The following is a 27,565-nucleotide window of genomic DNA, read 5'->3' on the forward strand; positions in this document are numbered from 1 at the left end:
TTGTCACGTTTTTCTGTGAATGCACCCTGGCCTTTTTCCGTGAGTTCACGTACTCGCCTAGTCTCGGGATTTTCCTCTACATTCGACGGATTGTCCACAGGCTGTCCAGCATCTATTTTCAGCTCCGCTTCTGTTTGGAGTTTTATTTCTTGACGCTCGAAGTCATCTTGGCGTTCTGCGTGATCAGAATCCATGTTTTCTAATCAACTAACGGATAGTATAATTAAAATAGACTGTTGCAAACGTTGGCGGTTAGCTGCCTGGTACACACAAGCTGTGTTGCGTAATGTTGTTGTTACAGTTGTAACGATACTACGTTGCAGTTCCTTGTCTGGATATGTGTAGACAGGTTGTCGTCAATTTACTGTACGTCAAGGGATGACGCGTTCTTGCAGGGCTCAACAGCCAGGTTGCAGCTGTAGAACTGACGTGGAGTGGCGTTATCAGTGTGACACAACAGGCAAGTTGTAGACTTTTTACTGTAATGGCCTGACCATTAAGTTTAACCGACGATTGGGCTCAAGCAATAAGACTATCAGGTGCTGATAATTTATTCCCAAACCAATCTAACAAATGGTAAAAAGCTGAAAATACAATTTTACAATGTGTTCAATTAATGTTATAATGTATGCATGTTCTGCAAAAGGAAATCACGAATTCACCAACATTCCAACTGACTTCATTTTCAGAAAACGATATCTGTAACAAACATAAACTATTAGCAGTGTCAAAAACTCGTTGGAAGTACTTGATAAATTGCATGCATATATTGGTGATTTTGAATCTGTTCAAAGTTTTGATTTTTCTACCCTATATACCACTTTGCCTCATATTCTTATTAAGAAAAAATTCACACACCTAATTGAATGGGCATTTAAAAAGTCGGAATGCCAATACATATGTTCAAACTCTTTTAGGTCATTTTTTAGTAGCAACAAACAAAAGAGCTATATCAATTGGACATGCTTTGATACTACATCTGCCCTTGAATTTTTACTTGATAACATTTTTGTTCGCTTTGGAGATTCCGTATATCGTCAAGTTATCGGAATTCCAATGGGGACTAACTGTGCACCACTTATTGCGGACCTGTTTTGTATTGTTATGAGTTACAATTTATGACTAAAATCAGCAAAGACCCATCGAAACAACATCTGATACAAAAATTTAACAATACTTTTAGATATTTGGATGATATATTGGCTCTCAATAATGACGACTTCAGTATGTATACTAAAGAAATTTATCCTGTTGAACTTACTTTAAATAAAGCTAATACTAACAATGACCACTGTCCTTTCCTCGATCTTGATATCTATATCATGAACGGGAAGCTTAATACAAAAATCTATGATAAAAGAGATGATTGTTCATTTCCTATCGTTAATTATCCATTTTTAGATGGTGACGTTCCCTTGTCACCATCTTATGGTGTTTATATATCTCAACTTGTACGATTCGCTCGTGTATGTAACAACGTATTAGATTTTAGCGAGAGAAATTTATGTATTACTGAAAAATTATTACACCAGGGTTTTCGATATCATAAACTAGTCAAATCATTTACTAAATTTTATCATCGGTATAAGGACATCATTCGTAAATATAACTCAACATGCAGACATCTTATACGTTCGGGTATTTCACATCCAATCTTTTATGGTAATATTCTTTACAAAGCAGAAAAATGTCAGTATTCACCTCAAAAGCTAACAAAACCTTTAAACAGACTCATTAAGAAGGGATATAGTTACGATACTGTTGTCAGGTCATTAAAGATTGCATATTTTGGCTTTAATATTGATTCACTTATAGGGTATTTGCATCGGAATTAAACACATTTATTCCAAAAAACCAGTTGTTGGCATGATACGGGTTATGTTCTCATATATTTTATGATGGTATGATACTAAACCCCTAACGGGAGGGATTGTACCTGATTTTCATGTGATTAAGACATAATCTTTCAATCAGTTTAATTGAGGTCTGGAGCTGGCATGTCAGTAACTGCTGATAGTCCTTTGTTCATTTATGTATTATTGTCATTTTGTTTATTTTCTTTTGTTTCCTATTCTGACATCGGACTCGGACTTCTCTTAAACTGAGTTTTACTGTGCGTACTGTTGTACGTTTGTTTTTTCTACATTGGCTAGAGGTATAGGGGGAGGGTTGAGATCTCAAAAAACATGTTTAACCCAGCCGCATTTTTGCGCCTGTCCCAAGTCAGGAGCCTCTGGCCTTTGTTAGTCTTGTATCATTTTTAATTTTAGTTTCTTGTGTATAATTTGAAGTTTAGTATGACGTCCATTTTCACTGAACTAGTATACATATTTGTTTAGGGGCCAGCTGAAGGACGCCTCCGGGTGCGGGAGTTTCTCGCTGCATTGAAGACCCATTAGTGGCCTTCGGCTGTTGTCTGCTCTATGGTCGGGTTGTTGTCTCTTTGGCACATTCCCCATTTCCATTCTCAATTTTATGTCAAGTGTAGACAATAGCAAAGTCCATAGAACGCGAAATAAAGCTGCAGTTATTAAAGGTAAAGTTTCCAGTATATCACGGATAAAGAGTTCAATTAAGTGAAGAACGATTTGAAGGCATCAAATACAAAGTTATAAATGTAACTCACTCTGTGGTTAACTAGAATTGTGTCCTAGATGACGTTTGTCCTCCGAATGTTCTCCAGTACTGAGATGACCTTGCAGTATTCAGTTCGAGGTACGTGTAAGAAAAGGAAAGGTAACGATGATACGATGTTTTGACATTCTATACGGTTTAACGATGAATAATCCTCCTAGACTGGAATACATAAACAGATTAAGAATATAATCAAACGAACTATATAAATTCAGGAAAGGCGTAACAGAATATACCTTTAATTGAATATTAGAGCGTACTAGTTACTACAAGTTTTATAGTACAAAAACAGGTACTTCTGGTCTGAACAAAAGGGCAAATGTGCCACTCCTGTAATAATAGTATATATCTTTTTATTATTCAAAAGAAATTCAATTCAATGATTATACAGTAATTCCAAGTTGCCACGCTTTTATATGATATCAAAACTACCCAAATTTTTCATCTATTGACAAAGATACAGCTATGCGTAGGAACTATTGTGTTCGAAATATGTACTAGTTTCTTGAATAGTCTTTCTGACTGAACCTGAATTAGTGGTTCCATACACGGGTTTATCCATGTCCTATCTCAAAAACATGTTCGCTGCCATTAACAGGTCACGTGGTACGTCAGTCTTAGCACTCGTGAATGATTACGCACGTGTAATTTCTAATCTATATGATTATTGGTCATGTATAACGTTCTTATTTCACATATGTCACGTACATATGACCATGGCAAATAACGAAAAATGTAAGAAAAGGTGTTGTTAATAAATTTTATAACAATCATCGTACATTAAAAGCTTGGAAAGTATTTTTTTATGAATTATATGGAAATGACGACGAGTATTCTTGTTTGGTTCCATTTAAAATACATGTTATGCCGCTAATGAGACAAAGAGATTGCAGTGGATTAAAGCTTTAAATAGAAAAAACACTTTCAAAGCAAGTTTTCGTATGCTCGGAACACTGTTTGGAAGGAACTCCGACTGAACAAAATCCTTATCCGAAATTAAATCTTGTTTATGACAGCCAGACAACACCCGGTAGACGAAAACTGTCGAGACAAGAACCCGAAAGTAGACAAAGAAAACCTTTACGTAAGAAAATGCCTGTACCAAGTTGGGAATATGACCGGTGATATCCATTCGTTTAATGTGTTTTAGCTTTTTATTTTGCCATTTGATGAGGAACTTTCCTTTTTGAATTTCCTCGGAATTCGGAATTTTTGGGCTTTTACTTTTTTTTTGTCTTTATGAATATTACTCTTACTTTTTTGTCGGTTTTTGTTATATCCATTTGACATGGCTCTGTACTTATACATCCCGTCATTGTCTTATTGTGCTATGTAGATATAAGAAGATGTGGTATGAGTGCCAATGAGACAACTCTCCATCCAAGTCAAAATTTATAAAAGTAAACCATTATAGGTCAAAGTACGGTCTTCATCACGGAGCCGTGGCTCACACCGAACAGTAAGCTATAAAGGGCCCCAAATTAACACCAGTGAACATACACTGAACAAATAAATTTGACCTATGAAACAATGTAAATACAAAAAAAAAAACTAAGGGAAGAATAATAAAAGTAACATGTTATATCGGTATGAAATGTTAAACAATTTAAGAAAAACAATATGCTCGAACAAAAATATCAGCCATTTGCAATAACTTTAAACACAGGTAAATGAAAATAATTTTGTTGTTAGGTATACGTGTACAGTTCCAATAGAGAAAGGAAATATTTTTACAAAAAAAAAAATTTTGATGTTCATAGTACGAAGTGAAAATATATAGTAATACCACACGCTTATCGTCAATTTTTGCATTTATGTGCTTTGTGTATATGCCTTTTTGAGTTTCTTTGTTACATAAGACGTGACTCTGTTCTTATACATAATGGTGACTGCTGTATTCTAATTTTTGACATGTTTACCTTTTATGTTTGTTTGTTTTGTTCGCACAACGTTGTCAATATAATGGAATTTTATGCGACTGTAATACAAGTGAGAGGTTCAGCTAGCTATAAAACCAGGTATAATTCACCATTTTCTACATAAGAAAATGCTTGTACCAAGTCAGGAATATGACAGTTGTTATCCATTCGTTTGATGTGTTTGAGCTTTTCATTTTGACGTTTGATTACAGACTTTCCGTTTCGAATTTTCGTCGGCGTTCGGTATTTTTGGTATTTTTCTTTTTACATGTAATAACCCCTACTTCCTTTGACTTTTATTTGATAATGTCTTTCTGTGGTTTTAATAACACGCATATTTCCCACCATTTATCAGTTCTTCAAGTGTAATCCGTTTTGTTCGAACTGGACATTAAACTTCAAGTAATGTGTCATCCTTTAAAATTCCACCTGGACTACTAAAAAGCAATTGCTCTTCAATTGAGACATATATGCCAGTATCTAAAAAGATACTTCATAGCGACCCTATGTGCTCTTTAGTCACAGACTCTTGCTAAGAGCCATGTCTCGTGAATTTATTATCTGTGAATTTGGGATGCAAATGTTCCCGGATAAATGATGTTGCATCAGTTTGTCTTTAATTGGCAATTTAGTTGCACTGCTTGCAATTATGCGCAATTTCCTTGCATCTTCCAATAAAACACTGCAACATTGACCTTTTGTTCCATGTTCAACTTATATATAAACTAATTGAGCTATCTTATCAATTAAGTAAGATATTGAATAAATCAATCATCAAAGCTATCTTATTTAACTTAATATACAATATTTTAATAAACAAAATTATCTTATATTCAAGATAAAAAAGGTAGGTATAAGAATGTAAGTTCTCAAATACAAGTTATGAGTCCTAAGTCCCAAGGAGACAACAATTTGATTCTGAGATGGGAAAGGGGTGCCTGGCAGATTTTGGATTATTTTGGCTCCTATTTAAGTGAAAATGAGTAATCTTGCCTTATCACACACGAAAATATTTCGGGCCCCAAATATTCAAAACCGTGCGGTTCCAAAAAAAAATCGCTCACTTTGCTTGCATGCCAGATCTGGGACTTAAAGGGACTTTTAAAAAACTTCTAAAAATGTTCAACAATAACTAAATCGTCAGTGAAATCAGTGCTAAATTGATCTGTAGTGAAGTAATAATTGGTAGTATAAACTCATCAAAATACAATACAATTGATATATGTTTCTTCCAAATATGTTTTTTTAAAAGTACATTTTATTTGAATATTTAGATACAGGAAATGTATGAATTTAATAAAGAATGAACCCAATCTAATTAAAATTAAATCCTTGATTTGCTCCCGTTCTGATATGTCGTGCATCATGATCGGAATGAATCCACATTTCATGAAAAAAATCATTAACTAAGATTCTTTGATAAAATGGAATTTTAAAGGTTTTTTTCTGGAAACATAACAAAAATACAACAATGTATATTATTTCACCTTATGAAAAGTCTCCTTTCCAACTACACAGAAATTATTGATGATAAAATATCAGGAATAAAAAATGTTCAAATCCTGAAAATTGTAAACCAATGTTTGAACAGAGAAATGCTTTAAAAATATAGCAATGTATTCAGAGGTGAAAACTGCGGGAAAATGGAATTAAAAATTAATTTAGTTGCATGTCTCTTTCTCTATTAGGTCCAGGCAACATTATGAAGGTATCTAATAGTTGCAGATAATCAAGAAAATGTTCTGCGGACTCATAAAATCTAAGTATTATTTTTTTCAGAAGTTTTGACAGTTGTTGCCTTTGGAATAGGGGGCAGATGGGATAGAGTTCATTCACAAAAGTTAGGTAGTGAAAAATAATTCTCAGGAGTAGAGATGGCATTTTTTGTGTCATTTGCGCCTGTCCCAAGTCAGGAGCCTATGGCCCTTGTTGGTCTTGTATTTATTTTTTTAGTTCCTTTATATGTTACGGAGTTCAAATCGATTTTTTCTGAATGAATGAGCTACACTAGTTGACCTGTGATGTATTAACATAAGCATACACCTTATCGCTATTTGGAAATCGGTCTCGGTTGACCAGAGAATCTGCCCCGCTTGAATTTTTGACGTCATCACTTTTCCATTGTGGCGTCAGATATTTTGTATTATAATATATAAAACATATGAAAAATATATGTTGATATTGCCTGTACTATGTACGTTGATTTTGTCTATATCTATGTATTTTTTTTTTCTGTTTTGTTTTTTTTTCATGTTTTTTTTTGGGGGGGGGGGGGAGAGGCGTATTAATGAACACCATTTAGTCAATTCAAAGTAATGTTTATCTTTTTTGCTTTTATATATTCTGGAAAAATGCAAAAAAAAAATTCTAAATTTAGATATTTCGATTTCAACGAGCTACTGTTTGGAAGAGCACTTACAGTACAAGTTATACTGTTCAAAAACAGAAACTCATAGCTCGGATGAATTTTTGAAAATGCAAAACACATATTTTACAAAATGAAACGGTCAATTGAATCATCGATTTTTTACAGGTAAGGTTTTAGCTATATTTGTCCGTTCTTTTGAATTGGCTTGCTAAAAGTGCAGGCACATGTATAGTATTTTAAGCCGCGAATTATGTGATCAACTCAACTGTTACACTTTTGCGCATATATTTAGGACATAGTTTTTTGAAGATTTACTTCACCACAACGTTAACATGCTGTCACCATGGTCACGCCAAGGTTGGACCCTGTTTTTTTCAATATCGTCTTTGGCCGTCTACAGGCTAGAGTTTCCCACAGTGGAGTAGTAATAACTGTAAATATTTAACAAGATCACAATTTCGCAACTTTGGAACAGATTCTAGCAGCCTGTCTTTTCTAAAGACCGCTCAGGAAGAAGGATCGGTACATCCGAGTGTTTCATCTACGGAATCGAACCATTCCCGCAACATTCATTGAAGTTGGGAAGTTGGGATACCAGGATTGAGAAAAATCATCTCACAAACAGTCTGCAATCGACTGCGACAATAAGGCATTAGATCCAGGAGACCCGTTGTGAGGCCATTAGACAGACAGAATAGTGTCAAATGATGCAATTGACTAAGAAGCTGGACATTCAGCAACTGACGCAGAATCTGGTTTAGTGATGAGTTACGTTTTTTGTTTGACATAAGTGATTAGAAAACGCGTGTATACCGCCGACTGAATGAACGTTTTGCCTTCTTGTATGTCCGACCAGTGGATAGCTTCGATGGAGGAAGTATCAAGATGTGAGCGGCTATCTCCGATGACCGTAAAACAAAATTGAAACATGTCCTGTGTAGTTTAATGGCTCAAAAACGAAACTCTTAAACCCCACCTTATGCATGTTATTGACCGACAGAGAAATTAAATTAAGCAGAACAATGCTAAGGCATCATAGAGCTTGTTAAACAATCGCCAACCTCCAGTAGAATAACATGAATGTGCTACCTTGACCTTCCAAATGACCGCAATTGAATCCTGTTGAGCATTTATTTGACCTACTGGATAAACGTGTGCGCAAGCATCAAACCCGCTTCTCAGGTCCTTGCTCCGAAAAATGTTGCAGCAAGAATGGCGTGCAATTTTAAGCAACATTATTAGAACGTTGATATCATCCACGCCGAGGAGATACGTAGCAGTCTTAACAGCGAGAAGTGGTTATACACGCTACTTATTATAATTGCACCGGCAGTAACTCTTATTGTGATAAATTTGACTTGTTTTCATCAATTTCGGCGGAATTGACTATTCTCTTCTTAACTAAAACGTTTCGAGTTAATATCTTTATTGGTAATTGTATATATTTTAATTCAAAATACATGTATTATTTTTTTTTAAACCAATATGCGTTTTGTATTTTGTATTTTTTTTTTGGCAGAGTATATTTTCCTTAATCATTTTATTAATAAGTGCATTGCAATTTAAAGGTTCATTGTGAATATTTTATTTGAGATGATATTCGTCGAAATAAGAATTTCATTCGATTTAGACGTATTCTGCTTTCACCAAGAATGTATATATGGAATGTATATATGGTGTGTTTCTATAATTGTAGATAAACAATGTCCCAGTGACAGTGATGAAGTATTAGCCAGATCGTAAGTCAAGCTGCTTAAGGTAGTTCAGGGGTATAGAAAAAAAATGACAGAATATTCTTATACTTTGCCAAAATGAAGATTTCACTATGCTTTTTTAAAAAAAATGATAAAAAGTATGGGTCATCGCACTATTTTTCAAGGTACGAGTTGTTCAAAATTGCCAAAATTTGCTTAGATTGTTCATGAAAAAACACATTTGTGTGCATATAAAGAAATCTATGAGACAGAATTTTGAAATAAAATATGAGAAGATAGGTTTTATAATATGCTTTAAGAAAATAAAAAGAAAAAATGGTGTCATCGAAGTTGTTTTCTTGCTACAAGTAAAAAATGAAAATTTCCCTATATGTCCAGTATAAATTTTGTACTAAGAGAGTTATCTCCCCTTGAATGGCTTATTTGAAAAATTAATTCTTAAAGCACAAATATTTGGTATTTGTTAAAACATTTTCGATAATGCAATGAATAACTAAGTTTTCTTTATATAAATAAACAGTGTAACCAATAAATTGCAAATCTGTCTCCAAATTTGCAGATTTGGGCAAAGAACTAGACCGATTATTTACTGTGATTGTACAATTCAAGATGGCGGTATACCCTTGAACTACCTTAAGCGTCAATTTTGATATATTGCATTATATTTAACCCTTGAAACTGTCCTACATTTGGAGTAAAAAAATATATCATAAACTGATGCCTATTAGCTCATAGCTTGAGCATGTTTATTGAAAGAAAAGTTGTAACGTTAATAAACATTCGCCTTACATTATACATTCTGCAAAAAACTGGATTGTCTTACTTCCTTGTTTTACAATTTTATCCAAATTTTTCATTTGATATTTATAAAGTTTGTTGTCCTTTTGATATAAGTTTATTTGTATCGTAACTCTAATAGGCGAGTGAGATTTTTCAAAAATCCTCTTAGTTAAGGACGTGTGTGCCCCAACCAAATACAGGACTTTATTGTATCATTCGAAATCTTATTATCTGTACGTTCTGACTGGCACGGTCGTTAATAATTCGAACAGTTGAATTATCATTAAAGCAAGGTCAAAGTTCAAAACTGAACATTCCAAACACTTGCAATAATGAAACATACGATTTCATATTGATTTGCCAGGAGTAAATCGTACGAATTTGTAAGACCGGGCAAAGCAGAATGTACAGAGAATGAGATTTGGAATGATAAACAATTAAGTCGTGTAATAGTTGAGTTCATTGAAAATTTTATTCAATGGTTGATGGAATCAACTATAAATCTATCACCACTCGCAATGAGCAGTTGCTGATTTGAATTCACCAAAACTGTTTGTCGTGCCCTCGGTATTTTACTATATGTTGTCTCTTAAAATTAAAGCCACCGTGACTCTTGTATTTACCAGCACTCTGTCTGATAATTCATTCAGGTTAGTGTCAACATACGTATAAGCTTCATTAGCTACTTTCGACACACATATTAAAACATGCAATAAAATTGTACATGTACCAAGTTTTAGAATAGTTTTATTGATATACAAGAAGTTTCTTGGTGTTCCTAAACGATAGGTTATACAGACAGAAGTAGAAGTATACTAACCAACAAAATTATTTTCTTTTACCTGTGTAAAATTTTGATAATGCAAATGGCGTAATTTTTTTTCAAAGTTGATGTTTTTCTGGGGTTGTTTAGCATTTCACAGCGGCATAATACTTTTACTTTAATTATTCATCCCTTATTTTTATGAACTTTGTATTGCATTGTATTATATATCAAATTTATTCGTTCAGTGTATGTTCATTTGTGTAACTAAGTCTTTTGATTGAGTTAAGCCATTCTAATTGATATTTTATAGTGTGTCTTTGTATGTTGTGATGTTACTCTATTGTTTCAGATAAGGGTGAAGGGTTGGTACCATTTAAACGTTTAAACCCGCCGCAATTGTTTGCACCTGTCCTAAGTCAGGAATCTGATGTTCAGTAGTTGTCGTTCGTTGATGTGGTTCATAAGTGTTTCTCGTTTCTCGTTTTTTTATATAGATTAGACCGTTGGTTTTCCCGTTTGAATGGTTTTACACTAGTCATTTTTTGGGGCCCTTTATAGCTTGCTGTTCGGTGTGATCCAAGGCTCCGTGTTGAAGACCGTAACTTGACCTATAATGGTTTACTTTTATAAATTGTGACTTGGATGGAGAGTTGTCTCATTGGCACTCATACCACATCTTCCTATATCTAATAAAATTGAGAATGGAAATAGGGGATATGTCAAAGAAACAACAACCAGACCAACGAGCAGATAACAGCCGATGGCCACCAATGTGTCTTCAACGCAGCGAGAAAATCAAGCACCCGGAGGTGGGCCGCAGCTGGCCCCTTAATAAAAATGTCTGAAAATGGACGTCATACTAAACTTCGAAACATATAAATGAACTAAAATTAATAAACATACAAGACTTACAAAGGCCAGAGGCTCCTGACTTGAGCCAGGCGCAAAAAAAGTATTTTTCTGTGTCTGTGTACTTTTTATAATGAGTGGTGTAACTCTTCTGTCATTGAAAGAAGAATAACAACTTTGACCTTAATAAGTGCTGTAAAGTCGCCAACACTGACCACTCTTTCAGTAGCACAGTAGCAAAGCAGCGATACAACAGCTATGTTACATCTAATTGTAAAACGGATAATAGTATTTATATTCTTACTTGTGGAACTTGCAAGCTGCAGTATGATGACGAAACAGAAACTAAATTCAACATCAGACTTAACAATCACCGGTATTTTTATATAAAAAAAAACTGTCCAATCACGATACACCTTAAGAACAGGACATACTTTTGAAAATATCACCTTTCAAATAATAGAGGTAAACCAAAATTGGGACTCCCAAAGTAGAAAACAGAGACAGAGAGAGAGATTCTGGATGCATCAGCTACGTACTCTAGAACCTGGTGGACTGAATGAGAGAGATGAAAAACAGTTTTACCCAAAACCAAAGGAATAAATCCTGAACTTCATTCTATTTAAGTAAAAAACTATTTGTTTTGATTGATTTTGTACTTGGTTGGCTGCACGCGCCTGATGAAGCTAATTTGTGAAGCGAAATATTGCGTGAATATATAAAATATAACAACTATTTTTATAAAACTCATTAGTGTGTTAAAGTTAAATTCTGAGGCACTTATATATATAGTGCAATGCGATTTGGTGCCACGATATCTCAGTAGCATGAGTTCGGATCCCGGCGAGGGAAGAACAAAAAAATTGCTAACGCAAATTTACAGATCTAACATTGTTGGGCTGATGTTTAGACGAATTATATATACAGAATGTATTTTCAGCCTTGTGTCACCATCACTGCTGGTGATCCGATGGATAAAATCTGTTGTAGAGTCTTTACTGGTTCAGACGTACTTATAATATAATTATTTCTGTGACTGCATCTTACATTAATTTGTAGGATCCTTTACAATAGATAATTCAGCTGATCTGTAACTATTCCATCTTCATGCCTTATATATCATGTACTGTGTTACGACGCTAGATTAAAACTGACGAGGAAAGGTAACACCCGGCCACCTAAAGCTCTATTTTAAGAGCCTAGGTAGTCGAGTGGTCTAGCGCTAGTGCAATGCGATTTGGTGCCACGATATCTCAGTAGCATAAGTTCGAATCCCGGCGAGGGAAGAACAAAAAAGTTGCTAACGCAAATTTATAGATTTAACATTGTTGGGCTGATGTTTAGACGAATTATATATATGTATATATATTGAAAAGTTTTCAATTTTGTCCACGCTGTGCATAAAATAGGAAAAAAATAAGGCTGAAAATGCACCAAATATTTATATTCAATATGAATATTCACATTTTCTCTTTTACAAACAAATATTCACAACAGAATAAAATAACGGCATATTAATAATCGTTCGAAAAAAAATTATTTTAAAAAAATTCCTTGGCTAATCCATATCAGATCAGATCTTACTTCCTTGTTTTACAATTTTATCCAAATTTTTCATTTGATATTTATAAAGTTTGTTGTCCTTTTGATATAAGTTTATTTGTATCGTAACTCTAATAGGCGAGTGAGATTTTTCAAAAATCCTCTTAGTTAAGGACGTGTGTGCCCCAACCAAATACAGGACTTTATTGTATCATTCGAAATCTTATTATCTGTACGTTCTGACTGGCACGGTCGTTAATAATTCGAACAGTTGAATTATCATTAAAGCAAGGTCAAAGTTCAAAACTGAACATTCCAAACACTTGCAATAATGAAACATACGATTTCATATTGATTTGCCAGGAGTAAATCGTACGAATTTGTAAGACCGGGCAAAGCAGAATGTACAGAGAATGAGATTTGGAATGATAAACAATTAAGTCGTGTAATAGTTGAGTTCATTGAAAATTTTATTCAATGGTTGATGGAATCAACTATAAATCTATCACCACTCGCAATGAGCAGTTGCTGATTTGAATTCACCAAAACTGTTTGTCGTGCCCTCGGTATTTTACTATATGTTGTCTCTTAAAATTAAAGCCACCGTGACTCTTGTATTTACCAGCACTCTGTCTGATAATTCATTCAGGTTAGTGTCAACATACATATAAGCTTCATTAGCTACTTTCGACACACATATTAAAACATGCAATAAAATTGTACATGTACCAAGTTTTAGAATAGTTTTATTGATATACAAGAAGTTTCTTGGTGTTCCTAAACGATAGGTTATACAGACAGAAGTAGAAGTATACTAACCAACAAAATTATTTTCTTTTACCTGTGTAAAAGTTTGATAATGCAAATGGCGTAATTTTTTTTCAAAGTTGATGTTTTTCTGGGGTTGTTTAGCATTTCACAGCGGCATAATACTTTTACTTTAATTATTCATCCCTTATTTTTATGAACTTTGTATTGCATTGTATTATATATCAAATTTATTCGTTCAGTGTATGTTCATTTGTGTAACTAAGTCTTTTGATTGAGTTAAGCCATTCTAATTGATATTTTATAGTGTGTCTTTGTATGTTGTGATGTTACTCTATTGTTTCAGATAAGGGTGAAGGGTTGGTACCATTTAAACGTTTAAACCCGCCGCAATTGTTTGCACCTGTCCTAAGTCAGGAATCTGATGTTCAGTAGTTGTCGTTCGTTGATGTGGTTCATAAGTGTTTCTCGTTTCTCGTTTTTTTATATAGATTAGACCGTTGGTTTTCCCGTTTGAATGGTTTTACACTAGTCATTTTTTGGGGCCCTTTATAGCTTGCTGTTCGGTGTGATCCAAGGCTCCGTGTTGAAGACCGTAACTTGACCTATAATGGTTTACTTTTATAAATTGTGACTTGGATGGAGAGTTGTCTCATTGGCACTCATACCACATCTTCCTATATCTAATAAAATTGAGAATGGAAATAGGGGATATGTCAAAGAAACAACAACCAGACCAACGAGCAGATAACAGCCGATGGCCACCAATGTGTCTTCAACGCAGCGAGAAAATCAAGCACCCGGAGGTGGGCCGCAGCTGGCCCCTTAATAAAAATGTCTGAAAATGGACGTCATACTAAACTTCGAAACATATAAATGAACTAAAATTAATAAACATACAAGACTTACAAAGGCCAGAGGCTCCTGACTTGAGCCAGGCGCAAAAAAAGTATTTTTCTGTGTCTGTGTACTTTTTATAATGAGTGGTGTAACTCTTCTGTCATTGAAAGAAGAATAACAACTTTGACCTTCATAAGTGCTGTAAAGTCGCCAACACTGACCACTCTTTCAGCAGCACAGTAGCAAAGCAGCGATACAACATTTATGTTACATCTAATTGTAAAACGGATAATAGTATTTATATTCTTACTTGTGGAACTAGCAAGCTGCAGTATGATGACGAAACAGAAACTAAATTCAACATCAGACTTAACAATCACCGGTATTTTTATATAAAAAAAAACTGTCCAATCACGATACACCTTAAGAACAGGACATACTTTTGAAAATATCACCTTTCAAATAATAGAGGTAAACCAAAATTGGGACTCCCAAAGTAGAAAACAGAGACAGAGAGAGAGATTCTGGATGCATCAGCTACGTACTCTAGAACCTGGTGGACTGAATGAGAGAGATGAAAAACAGTTTTACCCAAAACCAAATGAATAAATCCTGAACTTCATTCTATTTAAGTAAAAAACTATTTGTTTTGATTGATTTTGTACTTGGTTGGCTGCACGCGCCTGATGAAGCTAATTTGTGAAGCGAAATATTGCGTGAATATATAAAATATAACAACTATTTTTATAAAACTCATTAGTGTGTTAAAGTTAAATTCTGAGGCACTTATATATATAGTGCAATGCGATTTGGTGCCACGATATCTCAGTAGCATGAGTTCGGATCCCGGCGAGGGAAGAACAAAAAAATTGCTAACGCAAATTTACAGATCTAACATTGTTGGGCTGATGTTTAGACGAATTATATATACAGAATGTATTTTCAGCCTTGTGTCACCATCACTGCTGGTGATCCGATGGATAAAATCTGTTGTAGAGTCTTTACTGGTTCAGACGTACTTATAATATAATTATTTCTGTGACTGCATCTTACATTAATTTGTAGGATCCTTTACAATAGATAATTCAGCTGATCTGTAACTATTCCATCTTCATGCCTTATATATCATGTACTGTGTTACGACGCTAGATTAAAACTGACGAGGAAAGGTAACACCCGGCCACCGAAAGCTCTATTTTAAGAGCCTAGGTAGTCGAGTGGTCTAGCGCTAGTGCAATGCGATTTGGTGCCACGATATCTCAGTAGCATAAGTTCGAATCCCGGCGAGGGAAGAACAAAAAAGTTGCTAACGCAAATTTATAGATTTAACATTGTTGGGCTGATGTTTAGACGAATTATATATATGTATATATATTGAAAAGTTTTCAATTTTGTCCACGCTGTGCATAAAATAGGAAAAAAATAAGGCTGAAAATGCACCAAATATTTATATTCAATATGAATATTCACATTTTCTCTTTTACAAACAAATATTCACAACAGAATAAAATAACGGCATATTAATAATCGTTCGAAAAAAAATTATTTTAAAAAAATTCTTTGGCTAATCCATATCAGATCAGATACAATCGTGTATATTCCTTATAAAGCACTACACGTGTTATCTAGCTATTTTGTAAACAAAGCAATTAGTATGAAAAAATCATTCAGGTGAAGACATAAATTATATCCGGATTAATGAACATACGTGTACTAACACAATTAATCATGATATATGTTCTATACTAATGTTAACGATGACGGGATAATTAAGGTACCAGTATCTAATATATTCATTAACAAATGAAAATATGTTAATAAAACTTAGTTTAAATGAATTTGATTTTTTCTCAAGAAACTTTCATACCCAGAACTAATTTTGATAATCTCCAAGCTTCTTTTTTGTGTGTCTCAGAACTGCCGACCTTGTTACCATGGTAACGGGCGACATTCAAAGATAACGTGTGAACCTTCAACTTCAACATCCCGGCAAACCCAAAAGAACTACAATAATGAATAAAAATAAAGTTGTATTTGGTTGTTAAAGAGTAAATATGCCAAGGTTTAAAGAGATCAATAAAAACTAACGGGGAGTGCCAATGTCATCTTTATAAATGAATGAAATATAAGTCAGTTCGCGGCATCATTTAGACACTGACATGATTCACATAGTCCTAGGAAGGTAAAGGAGGTAAGATATTAATATATTATCTTACCTCCTGTACATTCCTAAGAATATGATTCGTTAAATGCAACCGCGAGGAAACAGTGTGTATTCTATATTGGGTTAGTAGGCGGGACTTATTTCAATACACGATCAGTAGTAGTGTTACATCCCTTTATAAAAACACCACGATGTTGAGGAAACACCTTAAAGGTTTCAACAAACAAAAAATTGAGGATGAATGATTGAAATAAATTCATAAATCACATTTAAGGATGTACTAAAGTGAAATTTAAAAAATCAAGAAATTAAAATTAAGACTATGAGTCGAAAGAGCATCAGTTAAGGAACAAAATAAACTAAAAACATTGTTATAATTATAGGTTATGGAGCTCCTTTTTGAGATATTTGAGTTTTAAAATACGGCGGGAAAAGGCTGACTCGGACTTTACTTTACATATGCATTGATATTATTTGGGTCGCAAATCGAAAGAAAAAAATCAAGCATCTGCTTAAATTTTGGGAAATGACCTTTTATGAGCTATTTAAGTCTTTTATAAATAGAAAATGGGTGTTATGGGGCAAACTATTTTACCCTGTATCGAAGGAAAACCAAGTAGTCCGAATATCTGACACAAATTTCCAAAACCTCATCTAAGTACATCCTCAAAGCTAACAAGTTGAAATAGTCGGTAAGATGAATTCGTGACCTTATGCGATATATATGGGGTCATTTAATTCCATATGGAGATTCGATCTTCGCTCTCACCCTATATAAAGATTACTGACAATTATACATATATTATATCGTATTTGGTCACTTGGACACTATGTAGCTAATTTTATTGGTAAAAAGAGAATAACTGGGTGTTAAAATCAGGCATGGGGCGAATAACATTTCAATGTAATGCATTATATTACAATAACTCTAACAAAACTATGCATTAAATTACAATTACATTCATTAATCAAAGACATGCATTAAATTACAATTACTTTAGCAATGTAATGCATTGAATTACACATTACATTTGTAAATTTTATTATAATGTGAATTGAAAAATCAAACATTTAAAAAAAAAACATGAAGTCACAAAAGATTCTAGCATATGCAGTAATTGTTCCATAAAAGTATACATGTAAAAAGTCGATTCAATACGGCTATTACATTTTTAATTATTTTAACTTAATGTATACTTTTTTTTTAATTTCAATCAAAATATTTACTGAGAATTTCTTTCCTAATTATATAATAAACATAGAGCTTAATCAATGTAAAACAAACTAATTAGTGTTTTAGAACAATGTTCAATTAACTTTTATTTAATCATGACAAGGTATTCTTTGATCTTTTGACAACCATTGAATACAGTAATGCTTTTCAAATATTTATCTTTTTATGCAGGAAAATATATGAAATAAAATGAAAAAAAGAACTCAATCTGATATACAGTGTTGTATTATTTCTTTATAGAGGTCATTTTGTAATGTGGTCATTTCAGTAGTGATTTATGAAAAGGATGAAAAATAAATAGAAAATCAATATTCAAATGATTATGGTCTTAGTTCATCAGGATATCTTAAATTCTGATTTCGTTAAATCTCCAACAATATGTTAAAGATACATAGTATTTGAAAAAAAGTAAAGCCATGTAATGCATGAAATTACACAACTTTTTGCTAAAGAAATGCATTAAGTTACAATTACATGTAATGCAAAAATTACTGCATTACACATTACATGCAATTACTTGGAAAAATGTAATGCACTACCATGCATCACAATTACAAATTAGCATTACCCCATGCCTGGTTAAAATATGGAGAAACGAGAATTATGGACAAAATAGATAGAGAAAATGGTATAAAAAGGGAATAATGAAAAGGAGGACCCCCAGCAAGAATCATACATCAAAAAAACTAAAGGCTCTAAAGAGCCTTTGTCTCTCACCTGGGAAAATTTAGATATTTAAAAAAGGACACTCTCCAACATTGTAGACGAGAATATAATTAATAATAAAATCTCTGGGGTTTTTTTTATCTTATATTGCTGATCATTGAAATCTGTTTAGTTTTTCTCTATTTTATTTAGCTTTTGCTACAAACTCAAAAACGGGTAAAAAAAGATTCCTAATTTATGGGAAATAACTCCTATATGAGTAACAGTCTACTAATGATATCGGCAAAATTTGACTTGTTAGTAGGTTTTGACTTGCTTATCATTTTTGATGATCTAAGTTTCTGTCTATCTATCATAATGTTCATCATATAAGGCAAAATGCAAAACAAATGGTAAAAATTGTCATTTTAGTGCAATACCTCTAATAAGGATTCTTCGGACAATTTTCGACATTTGTTGCGATTGTAGATCTTCTCTTGCTGAACATTTTTGTTTGTTTAAATTTCTTTCTATCTATTATAGGTTAAAAGATATTAGGCAAAAACGCAAAAAAAAAATTAACAATTCGTCATCAAAGGCTAATAACTCTAATGAGGATTCAAGTGACGATTTAAATCATAGACTTATTTGTAGAACCTGTCCTTCTGATCATTTTTGCAGTTTTAAGTTTCTCTCTATCTACATGTATCATAGTTTTCAAGATAATAAGGCAAAAATGAGGAAAAGTGGTACAAGTTGTCATTTAAGGCCAATAACTCCTACAGGAAATCGTCTGACAGTTTTTACATAAAATGGACAATTAGTAGAGCTCAACATTCTGAACAATTTTACCCTTTTCAGATTTCCCCTATGTATAACTGTTATCCGAATAACAGACAAAACTTGCATTTTACCCCACATGTTCTATTTTTTTTAAACATGTTGGCCATCTTTGTTGGCAAGCGGAGTCATCGCACTCATTTTTTTAAACTAAATCCCCTTATGATGATTGCGGCCAAGTTTGGTTCAATTTGGCCCAGTAGTTTCAGAGGAGAAGATTTGCGTAAATGATTACAAACATTTACGAAAAATTGTTAAAATTGACTTCAAAGAGCAATTACTCCTTAAGAGGTCAATTTTACTATTTTAGTCAATCAACTTTTTTGTAGATCTTACTTTGCTGAACATTATTATTGCTGTTTACAGTTTATCTCTATCTATAATGATATTCAAGATAATAACCAAAAACTACAAAATTTTCTTAAAGTTACCAATTCAGGGGCAGCAAACCAACAACTGGTTGTCTGATTCGTCTGAAAATTTCAGGGCAAATAGATATTAATATGATGCACATTTTTACATATTGTCAAGATAAAAGCCAAACACTGCATTTTACCCCTATGTTCTATTTTAAGCCATGTCGGCCATGTTGGTCATGTTGGTTTGTAGGTGGGGTCCTTAGATACATTTTTTTAACTAGATACCTTATTGATGATTGTGGCCAGGTTTGGCTGAATTTGTCTATGTAGTTTTTTATAACTTTTTTATAACAGTTAACGGACGACGGCGGACGACTACGACGGACGCCAAGTGATGAGAAAAACTCACTTTTCCTAAAAGGGACAATGAGCTAAAAAGGAGCAAATATTTTCCAATTTGTTGGAGATTATATAACGGCATTAACATTCTGTCCTTTTGGTTCATAAGGCTGAATATATATACACAAATCGAGAGTTCTATAAGTCTATGGTTTCTAATATTTATGTCAAGAACAATAAAAAGTGACTATATTTCGTTTTTTATAAATTTATAAATATTTTAGCTTGTACTGGCCTGATAATTGAGTACTTTTTATACCATAGGATGGATTGTTATACATAAAAGTTAAGCAATTTAAGTTTAAAATTGCAAATTTTATTGTTGCATAAAAAAGGTGTCTTTACTTTCCATTGTTTTAGAATATTATACAAAGGCATTGAAATTATGTTCTGCTGGTCCCAAAGAATGAATAGTATTTTTCACAATTTGAGAGATCTATAAGTCTATGGTTATTAATATATATGTCGATAACAATAACATGTGACGATATTTCTTTTTGTTGTTAATATTCTTGAACTGGCCTTATAATTGAGTACTTTTCTACCTAATGGATTGTAAGAAATCAAAAAGAAGAAATTTAAGTTTTAAATTAAAAATTAGTTGTCGCATCAAAAAAAAGGTTTTAATATTATACAACGGCATTGAAATTCTGTTTTTTTTTTGTCACTAAGGATGAATTGTTTTACACTAATTTAGAGTTCTATAAGTCTACGGTTAAAATATCTATGTCGATAACAATAAAAAGTGACAATACTTATTTTATATTATTAATATTCTTGTACTGGCCTATTAATTGAGTACTTTTCTACCTCATAATAATTTGTTAAGAAATTAAAGTTCAAAATTGCAAATTTTGTTGTCGCATCAGTATTCGGTGTCAGTATTTTATCTTTTGTAAAGATATCATCTTACAACCTTAAAATTCTGTTCTTTTTGTACATAATGAGGGACATTTTAACACAAAATCTATAGTATTTTTTATGTATATGTATATACAAAATGGCAATATTTCTTTTTGTATAATCAAAGCCTGTACCATAGTACTGGCGGGATAAATTCGCTGTTCATACCTTCGGATGGATTGTTAAACATAAGAGGGAAGGAATTATATCGACGATTTGTTTTATAAAAACTAATTCCTTATGTATGCAGGGATGAACAGGTTTTAAGAAATTGTCTATATAAATGTCGATCATCTAAATTATTTTTAAATTCAGTTAACCATGAACTACGGTACATTTTTTGAAATTAGCGTATTGTCTGAAAACAAAGTTTCATAGATCATTTTATGTCGTCTGTTTTATTTCAAGTCTAAATAAAATTGAGAATGAAATGGGGAATGCGCCAAAGAGACAACAACTGGACCAAAGAGCAGAAAACAGCCGAAGGGTCTTCAACACAGCAAGCAAATCCTGCAACTGGATGAATGCTTCAGATGGCCCTAAAGAAAATGTGTACTAGTTCTGTAAATATAACGTCACATTAAACACCAAAAAATATATTAAATGACCTAAAATTAAAAAAAAACATACAAGACCAACAAAAGCCAGAAGCTCCTGGCTTGGGACAGACGCAAAAATTGCGGCGGGGTTAAACATATTTTGTGAGATCTCAACCCTCTACCTATAGCTCTAGCCAATGTAGAATAAACAAACACACAACAATACGCACAGTAAAGCTCAGTTCAAAAGAAGTCAGGGTCAGTGTCAGACTAGGTAACAAAAGAAATTAAGCAAAATGACAATGAAGGACTACTAGCAGTTTCTGACATGCCAGCTCCAGACCTCAATTAAACTGATTAAAGATTATGTCTTCATCATATGAAAATCTAGCTCAATTCCTCCTGTAATTGGTTTAGAACCATACCATAATAAAAGGTATGAGACAAACATAACCCTTATCATGCCAACAGCTGCCTTTAGAATAAATGTGTTTATTTCCGAGCAAGGACTTCTGAATAAGTCTGTTTGAAGGTTTGAGGTGAATATAGATATATTGTCAAAAAAACATTTTGACGTTTAGCAGTAACTTGAAAACTGCTTATTAACATGCAATGTTACTTATAATGACATTAAAAAGAACTGCTATTATATTTTAAAAGTATCGCATCCATTTATAATTTAAAGCATTTGTTTATTTATGTACAGAAGAAAAACCTAGCACTTCAAACTTTAGTTTAAACATATTTATTTATAGTGGATTGGGGAACAAGTTATTGCAACTTATATTAATCGATTTCCACTTTGCGGGTGCGAGTGCTGCCTTGTAGCGGCATTAGCCTGATCTTCTTCGAAATCTACAAGGGTGTATTTTACGTGCAAGAGATATGGCTCTCTCTTAACACGGGTCAGCCATTTATCGTCCCCACACGAAGTATGCATGGTCAATAAAATGTATATTTACACGGTTCTACCATATGAAAAACCCTTTTTCTAATTGATTGAAATCGACTCAATCAAGAACCAATCCCGGAAATGAATTACTGTGAAATCACTGAGCTGGAAGCAGTTCTAGCGTGTATTTGATATGAAAACCAAAAAAATCATAGATCTGATAGAGACTATATTCATTTAGTATCTTGTCTAATGCAATAGCATATACAAAAGTGTTCCTACTCGACTTTTTACACTATAAGTTCTCATTTTAAACTTACAGATAATTGAAAAAAAATGCTTCCAACTTTGTTGCAGTACACATATGCCAGAAATGATAAATATATATCTTTTTAAGAAAAGGATACAACAGAGGAATATATCAAAAGGATAGTAATACTCATAATTCGAAAACCAACTAACAATGCAAAAGCAACAAAAATACAATCAAAATGATATGCAACAGTCTACAAAACATAAGAAGAGTAAAGTTTTGCCGACTTGTTTCTTTATACAATTTCATACATGAGCTTCCCAGTAAGAATGAATAAGATGTCAGCATCATTCTTAAAGTTGTGTATTTAACATGATGTCTTATCCCTTAATTTCGCCCAGGTTTTGACAGTGTAGAACCCATTCTCTCATTGAATTAAAAAGGGTAACCACAGTTACAGTTAAGTCTGATTATATCTTGAGAACATCGAGACATTTACAAGTATCATGAAAATGGTAGGTTGGGAAGTCAACTTAATGATAAAAAAGTCATCTACTCATCTTAGACTTCTTCTTTTTATTTCACAACATTCCAGCTGTACTTGCATAGTTGAGATGGCACCATCTTACCTGATTATCACTGGGTTTTTGTTAGGATTCGTGTTGCTTTAAATTAAATTTTCTGTGCATTCATTTGTTTCATTTTGATCTTGGTATTGTCTGATTTCTTATACTTTCTATAGGTCCCTTAGTATTGTTTGCCTCTTTGTACAGTAAATAAAGTCATCATAAGAAGAAAAACAAACATATTTGCATATTACCTTAGGATGATATCATATCCGAAAAGATGCAAATGACTAAAAAAAACATTTACGAACAAAAAAATGAAATGAAATCGTTATGAGACATTGGGAAATATGTTTTAATATGTATACATATCGTGCAAAACCAATTCACAATTACATTTATTTGATGTCTGTGATTTAGTATAATAATAACAAGGCTTTGATTACCCAGTCTTTTGTAGTAAAATAACCACATGGTATATATGTTGTTGTCGTTTGAAAATATACTAAAACAGTATGCTTTTGTATTCAGCTCATATTCTTAGTCCATATCTAAGGTTAAGAATTTAACGGTTTCTTTGTTGCATTTCTTTTTCTTTATGATGGACATTAAAATTAAAAAAGATAATAATATCAATTAAAAGATCATACAAAAATTCAGTAATTGTATTTCTCTCAATTTTAGCACATCTGGCTCGTCGTCGTCCATTAACTTTTACAAAAATCTTCTCCTCTGAAACTGCAAGGCCAAATTTAACCAAACTTTGCCACAATCACTACTAGGGTATCTAATTTAAAAAATGTGTCCGATGACCCCGCCTGCCAACCAACATGGCCGACATGGCTAAAAAAAAGGGCATAGAGGTAAAATGCAGTTTTTGGCTTATATCTCTGAAACTCCAGCATTTAGAGCTAATCTGACACGAGGTAAAAATGTTCATCAGGTTATGATCTATCCACCCTCAAAATTTCAGACGAACCGAATAACCCATTGTTGGGTTGCTGCCCCTGAATTAGTAATTTTAAGGAAATTATGCAGTTTTGGGTTATTATCTTGAATATTATGCAGATAGAGATAAACTGTAAACAGCAATAATGTTCAGCAAAGTAAGATCTACAAATAGGTCAACATGACAAAAATTGTCAGTCGACCCATTTAGGAGTTATTGCCCTTTATAGTAAATTTTAAACCATTTTTAGAATTTTTGTTATCATTTACAAAAATCTTCTACTCTGGAACTACTGAGACAAATTTAATTAGATTTCGCCGCAATCATCATTATAGTATCTAGTTTAAAAGATGTGTCCGATAACTCCGCCTTCCAACAAACATGGCCGACATGGCTAAAAATAGAACATAGGTGTAAAATGCAGTTTTTGGTTTATATCTCTGAAACTAAAGCATTAAGAACTATCTGACAGGCGGCAAAAATGTTCATTAAATTTACATTTATCTGCCCTGAAATTTTCAGACGAATCCAACAACCCGTTGTTGGGTTGCTACACCTGAGTTAGTAATTTTACGGAAATTTTGCAGTTTTTGGTTATTATCTTAGATATCATTATAGTATCTAATAATATCTAATAATCTATAGTATCTAATACTATTAGTCATGATTTTAACCCTATTTTACATGATTTCCAAAGCATCAGTATATACAGGTGAGCGACACAGGCTCTTGACAGCCTCTAGTTTGTTTGTTTGTTTGACTCTATAAGACCGGTTCAAGCAACACCTGGAATGCTTATACTAAATAAGCGTTATGAATGAATGAATTCTAATGCACTAAACATGGAAATCTACAAGGCCGATGAAGAACAAAATGTTGTTTATTATATATTCATCAACAGAATACGTAATTTGTATATAATCCTGAGCAGGTAATGGTGTATACTTGATCATGTTGTTATTGATATATTGTCATATTTCCATATACAGGTTAGCAGAAAACCATATGCTAACAACATTAGTAATAGATCAATTTAATAACGCTGACGATGAATACAATGGTAAGTGTCATATAGGAAATCACCATAGTTTTAACATCACATTTTTAATTCCCAAGCCAGGAGACTATAGTTCTATGATTGTCGTTGTTTCAAGTCTGTCGTACTTGTTTTTCATAATTGTTTAATTGTTTTGTTGTTTTCTGAATTGAGTTGTTTCATATTTTTCATACTTTGGCGTTTTATAACCGACATGTCTTTTTCTCATTGTTGAAGGTCGTATGGTTGCCTATAATTGTTTACATCTACTTAATTTGAACTTTGGTGTATAGTTGTCTCATTGGTTATTATACAAGATCTCTATATTGTTATATAAACTTGTGAAATCGCATGAAGTTCAGCGGTTCCTGCTTTACATTTTGCACCCGTCGTGTTGCTCATGCATACAGGAAGTATCAATATGCGACACTTTTATTCAATAATGGTCTCCCTTATTATGATGGCGTCCGTCACACTTCGAATGGCATGACTTCCACGTTATCACCCTTGCTTTCCAAGCTTTCAATTAAGCAGCATCCGTCTTTTAAAGAAATCAAGATAGAAAACGAAATCCATGGAATGTTGTATCAATTTGGAGACATCTTCTTTTATCGTTAGCACTGTTTGAATGTCGTTATTAAGAAATAGAAAATTCACGATGGGAAAATTGACACTGCTTCTTTTGTCGTACGATTTGGTTGTCAATCGACCCTCATTGTTAGTTTCTGTACGTAATTCAAGAAACTTGAATGTTTGTGTGGTATTCTAAAGTTCAAGTTTATTTTGATAGATGCAGTCAACATAATCATCAAACTTTGGATTATTCAATTGGAAGGAAAGTGTTTTGGGGCGTTATCAATATGTCTGAATATCATTGGCATTGACGTCCTAGTGACTTGTCCAATTTTTTCTTACTTACTAATGCTTGAATCAAAAACAGTTAAAAAGGCCAAATAAAATACGACGTTGAAGAGCATTGAAGACCCAAAATTCCGAAACGTTTTGCCAAATACAGCTCAGGTAATCTATTTCGGAGGTAAATAGGAAAAAAGAAAAGTAATCATCATACGTTAAATATCAGTTGAACATGTCATTTACTATACAATGAGGTTAATGCAATTTCACTGACTTTCCATCTTAAGAAGTAAACTCTGCATGGCTCGTTGTATTTTCATCATTGACGTAACCTAATATGAGCATGTATAAATAATTATACTGTAGAAATCAACATATAACGTAAAAGTAAAGATATTGATTTAAAACATTTAAGTATTTTTCTATTGTTGGTTTTTTTTCCAAAAACCAAAACGATATACTAAAACTTTCAATAATTGGTCAATTCGTGAATGAAATATGTTTAAATATTTACGGTCTTTTAAATATCGATAGAAAAGCTTGAAATGAAAGGTGAGTAAGTCGAAGAACTGGTATACTGTACATAAGCTTTCTCTGATTGAAAATTCAATGTTGCTTAACATTTCAATTGGTTAAAACTCGTCCTTTTGAAACGGACATTTCCTGTCTAAATGGATATGTAAATAAAGGTAAAATAGCAGCAATTAAACAATAAAAGTCTGAATAAGCCATTACAATATTTCTTTTTAAAACTATCTTTATCTAGTATGATCAAAAATCATCGTACTTGTTTGTTGTTAATCTTTAGGTTAACCAATCTGAAACTTTCTAAATATACTTTTAAGTTTTTATCAAATTAATACTTTCCATCGTTTTGTCATACTAACAAATATACAATTAAAAAACTGGGTCTTTTTATTCCATTGTTAGATTTAAGATACAATAAGAAACAGTCATGTAAAACGAAACAGTAACTATGTTCATAATTTGTTCTTGTTTTAGGTAAAACACACAGATTGCAGTGTTTATATATTACCACAGTATTACTAATATTCATGACCAGTGTTGTTTCTCTCTACAGTAAGTATAAAGTTACGATGTATCAATAATGCAAAACTGTCGTCTTGTACAAAGCAAGTTTGATTGTTACATAATCACCCCGTATAACCCCGAAACAAATGAATCCGGACGTTAATGCGTTCGAAGCAATAATCAGGATAACATTTGGGATGACAACAATTTCGAAGGCTCTCTAGAACTTATTTGAGTATATATCAATATGTCAATGTGTATGTTAGATTATTTATTCAATTATACAGTTGTTGCAAGTTTAATATAGTATATATAACATTTGATTAAACTGCTAGATGAAAAAAGCAAAGACATGGTGCAATTTCCTACGTTTTTTGTGGTAAACAATGCTGAATATCTTTTTGTACATAAATTTTTGCGTTTCAATACCTTAAGCAATAATAAATAACGATACGTTGAATTAGTACGTGCCTTCAAATGTTCCCAAGAACTCAGAATAAACGCAATATCATACTAAATAAGTTTTCTCTTACTGTACCGTTCGTATCACCAAATGTGTCGAGTTCGTTGCTCGTTTTTAAATAATCACTGTACAATTCGTTGACAAAAACCGTCACAAATCCCTTTCTTTTTAAGGTATTTGAGATGGCATCGGCGACCATTTTTTTTAATTTTTTTGTAATTTTTTATCTGTAAACTTAGTCGAAGTAGTTGACAT

The 27,565-nt window shown here is 32.9% G+C and overlaps 1 protein-coding gene across 1 annotated transcript in view; it reads left to right on the plus strand.

The window, feature by feature from the left end:
- Positions 1-27,565, plus strand: part of LOC127712610 (uncharacterized) — a 108,500-nt gene that overhangs the window by 65,332 nt on the left and 15,603 nt on the right. Inside the window, exons 5-7 of the mRNA XM_052219154.1 lie at positions 8,618-8,660; positions 24,914-24,984; positions 26,818-26,895. Of these exons, the coding sequence (XP_052075114.1) occupies positions 8,618-8,660; positions 24,914-24,984; positions 26,818-26,895 (192 nt within the window). The remainder of the gene's footprint in view (positions 1-8,617; positions 8,661-24,913; positions 24,985-26,817; positions 26,896-27,565) is intronic.

The sequence above is a fragment of the Mytilus californianus genome, unplaced genomic scaffold (genome assembly GCF_021869535.1).
Source record: "Mytilus californianus isolate M0D057914Y unplaced genomic scaffold, xbMytCali1.0.p SCAF_8, whole genome shotgun sequence".
Classification (NCBI taxonomy): domain Eukaryota; kingdom Metazoa; phylum Mollusca; class Bivalvia; order Mytilida; family Mytilidae; genus Mytilus; species Mytilus californianus.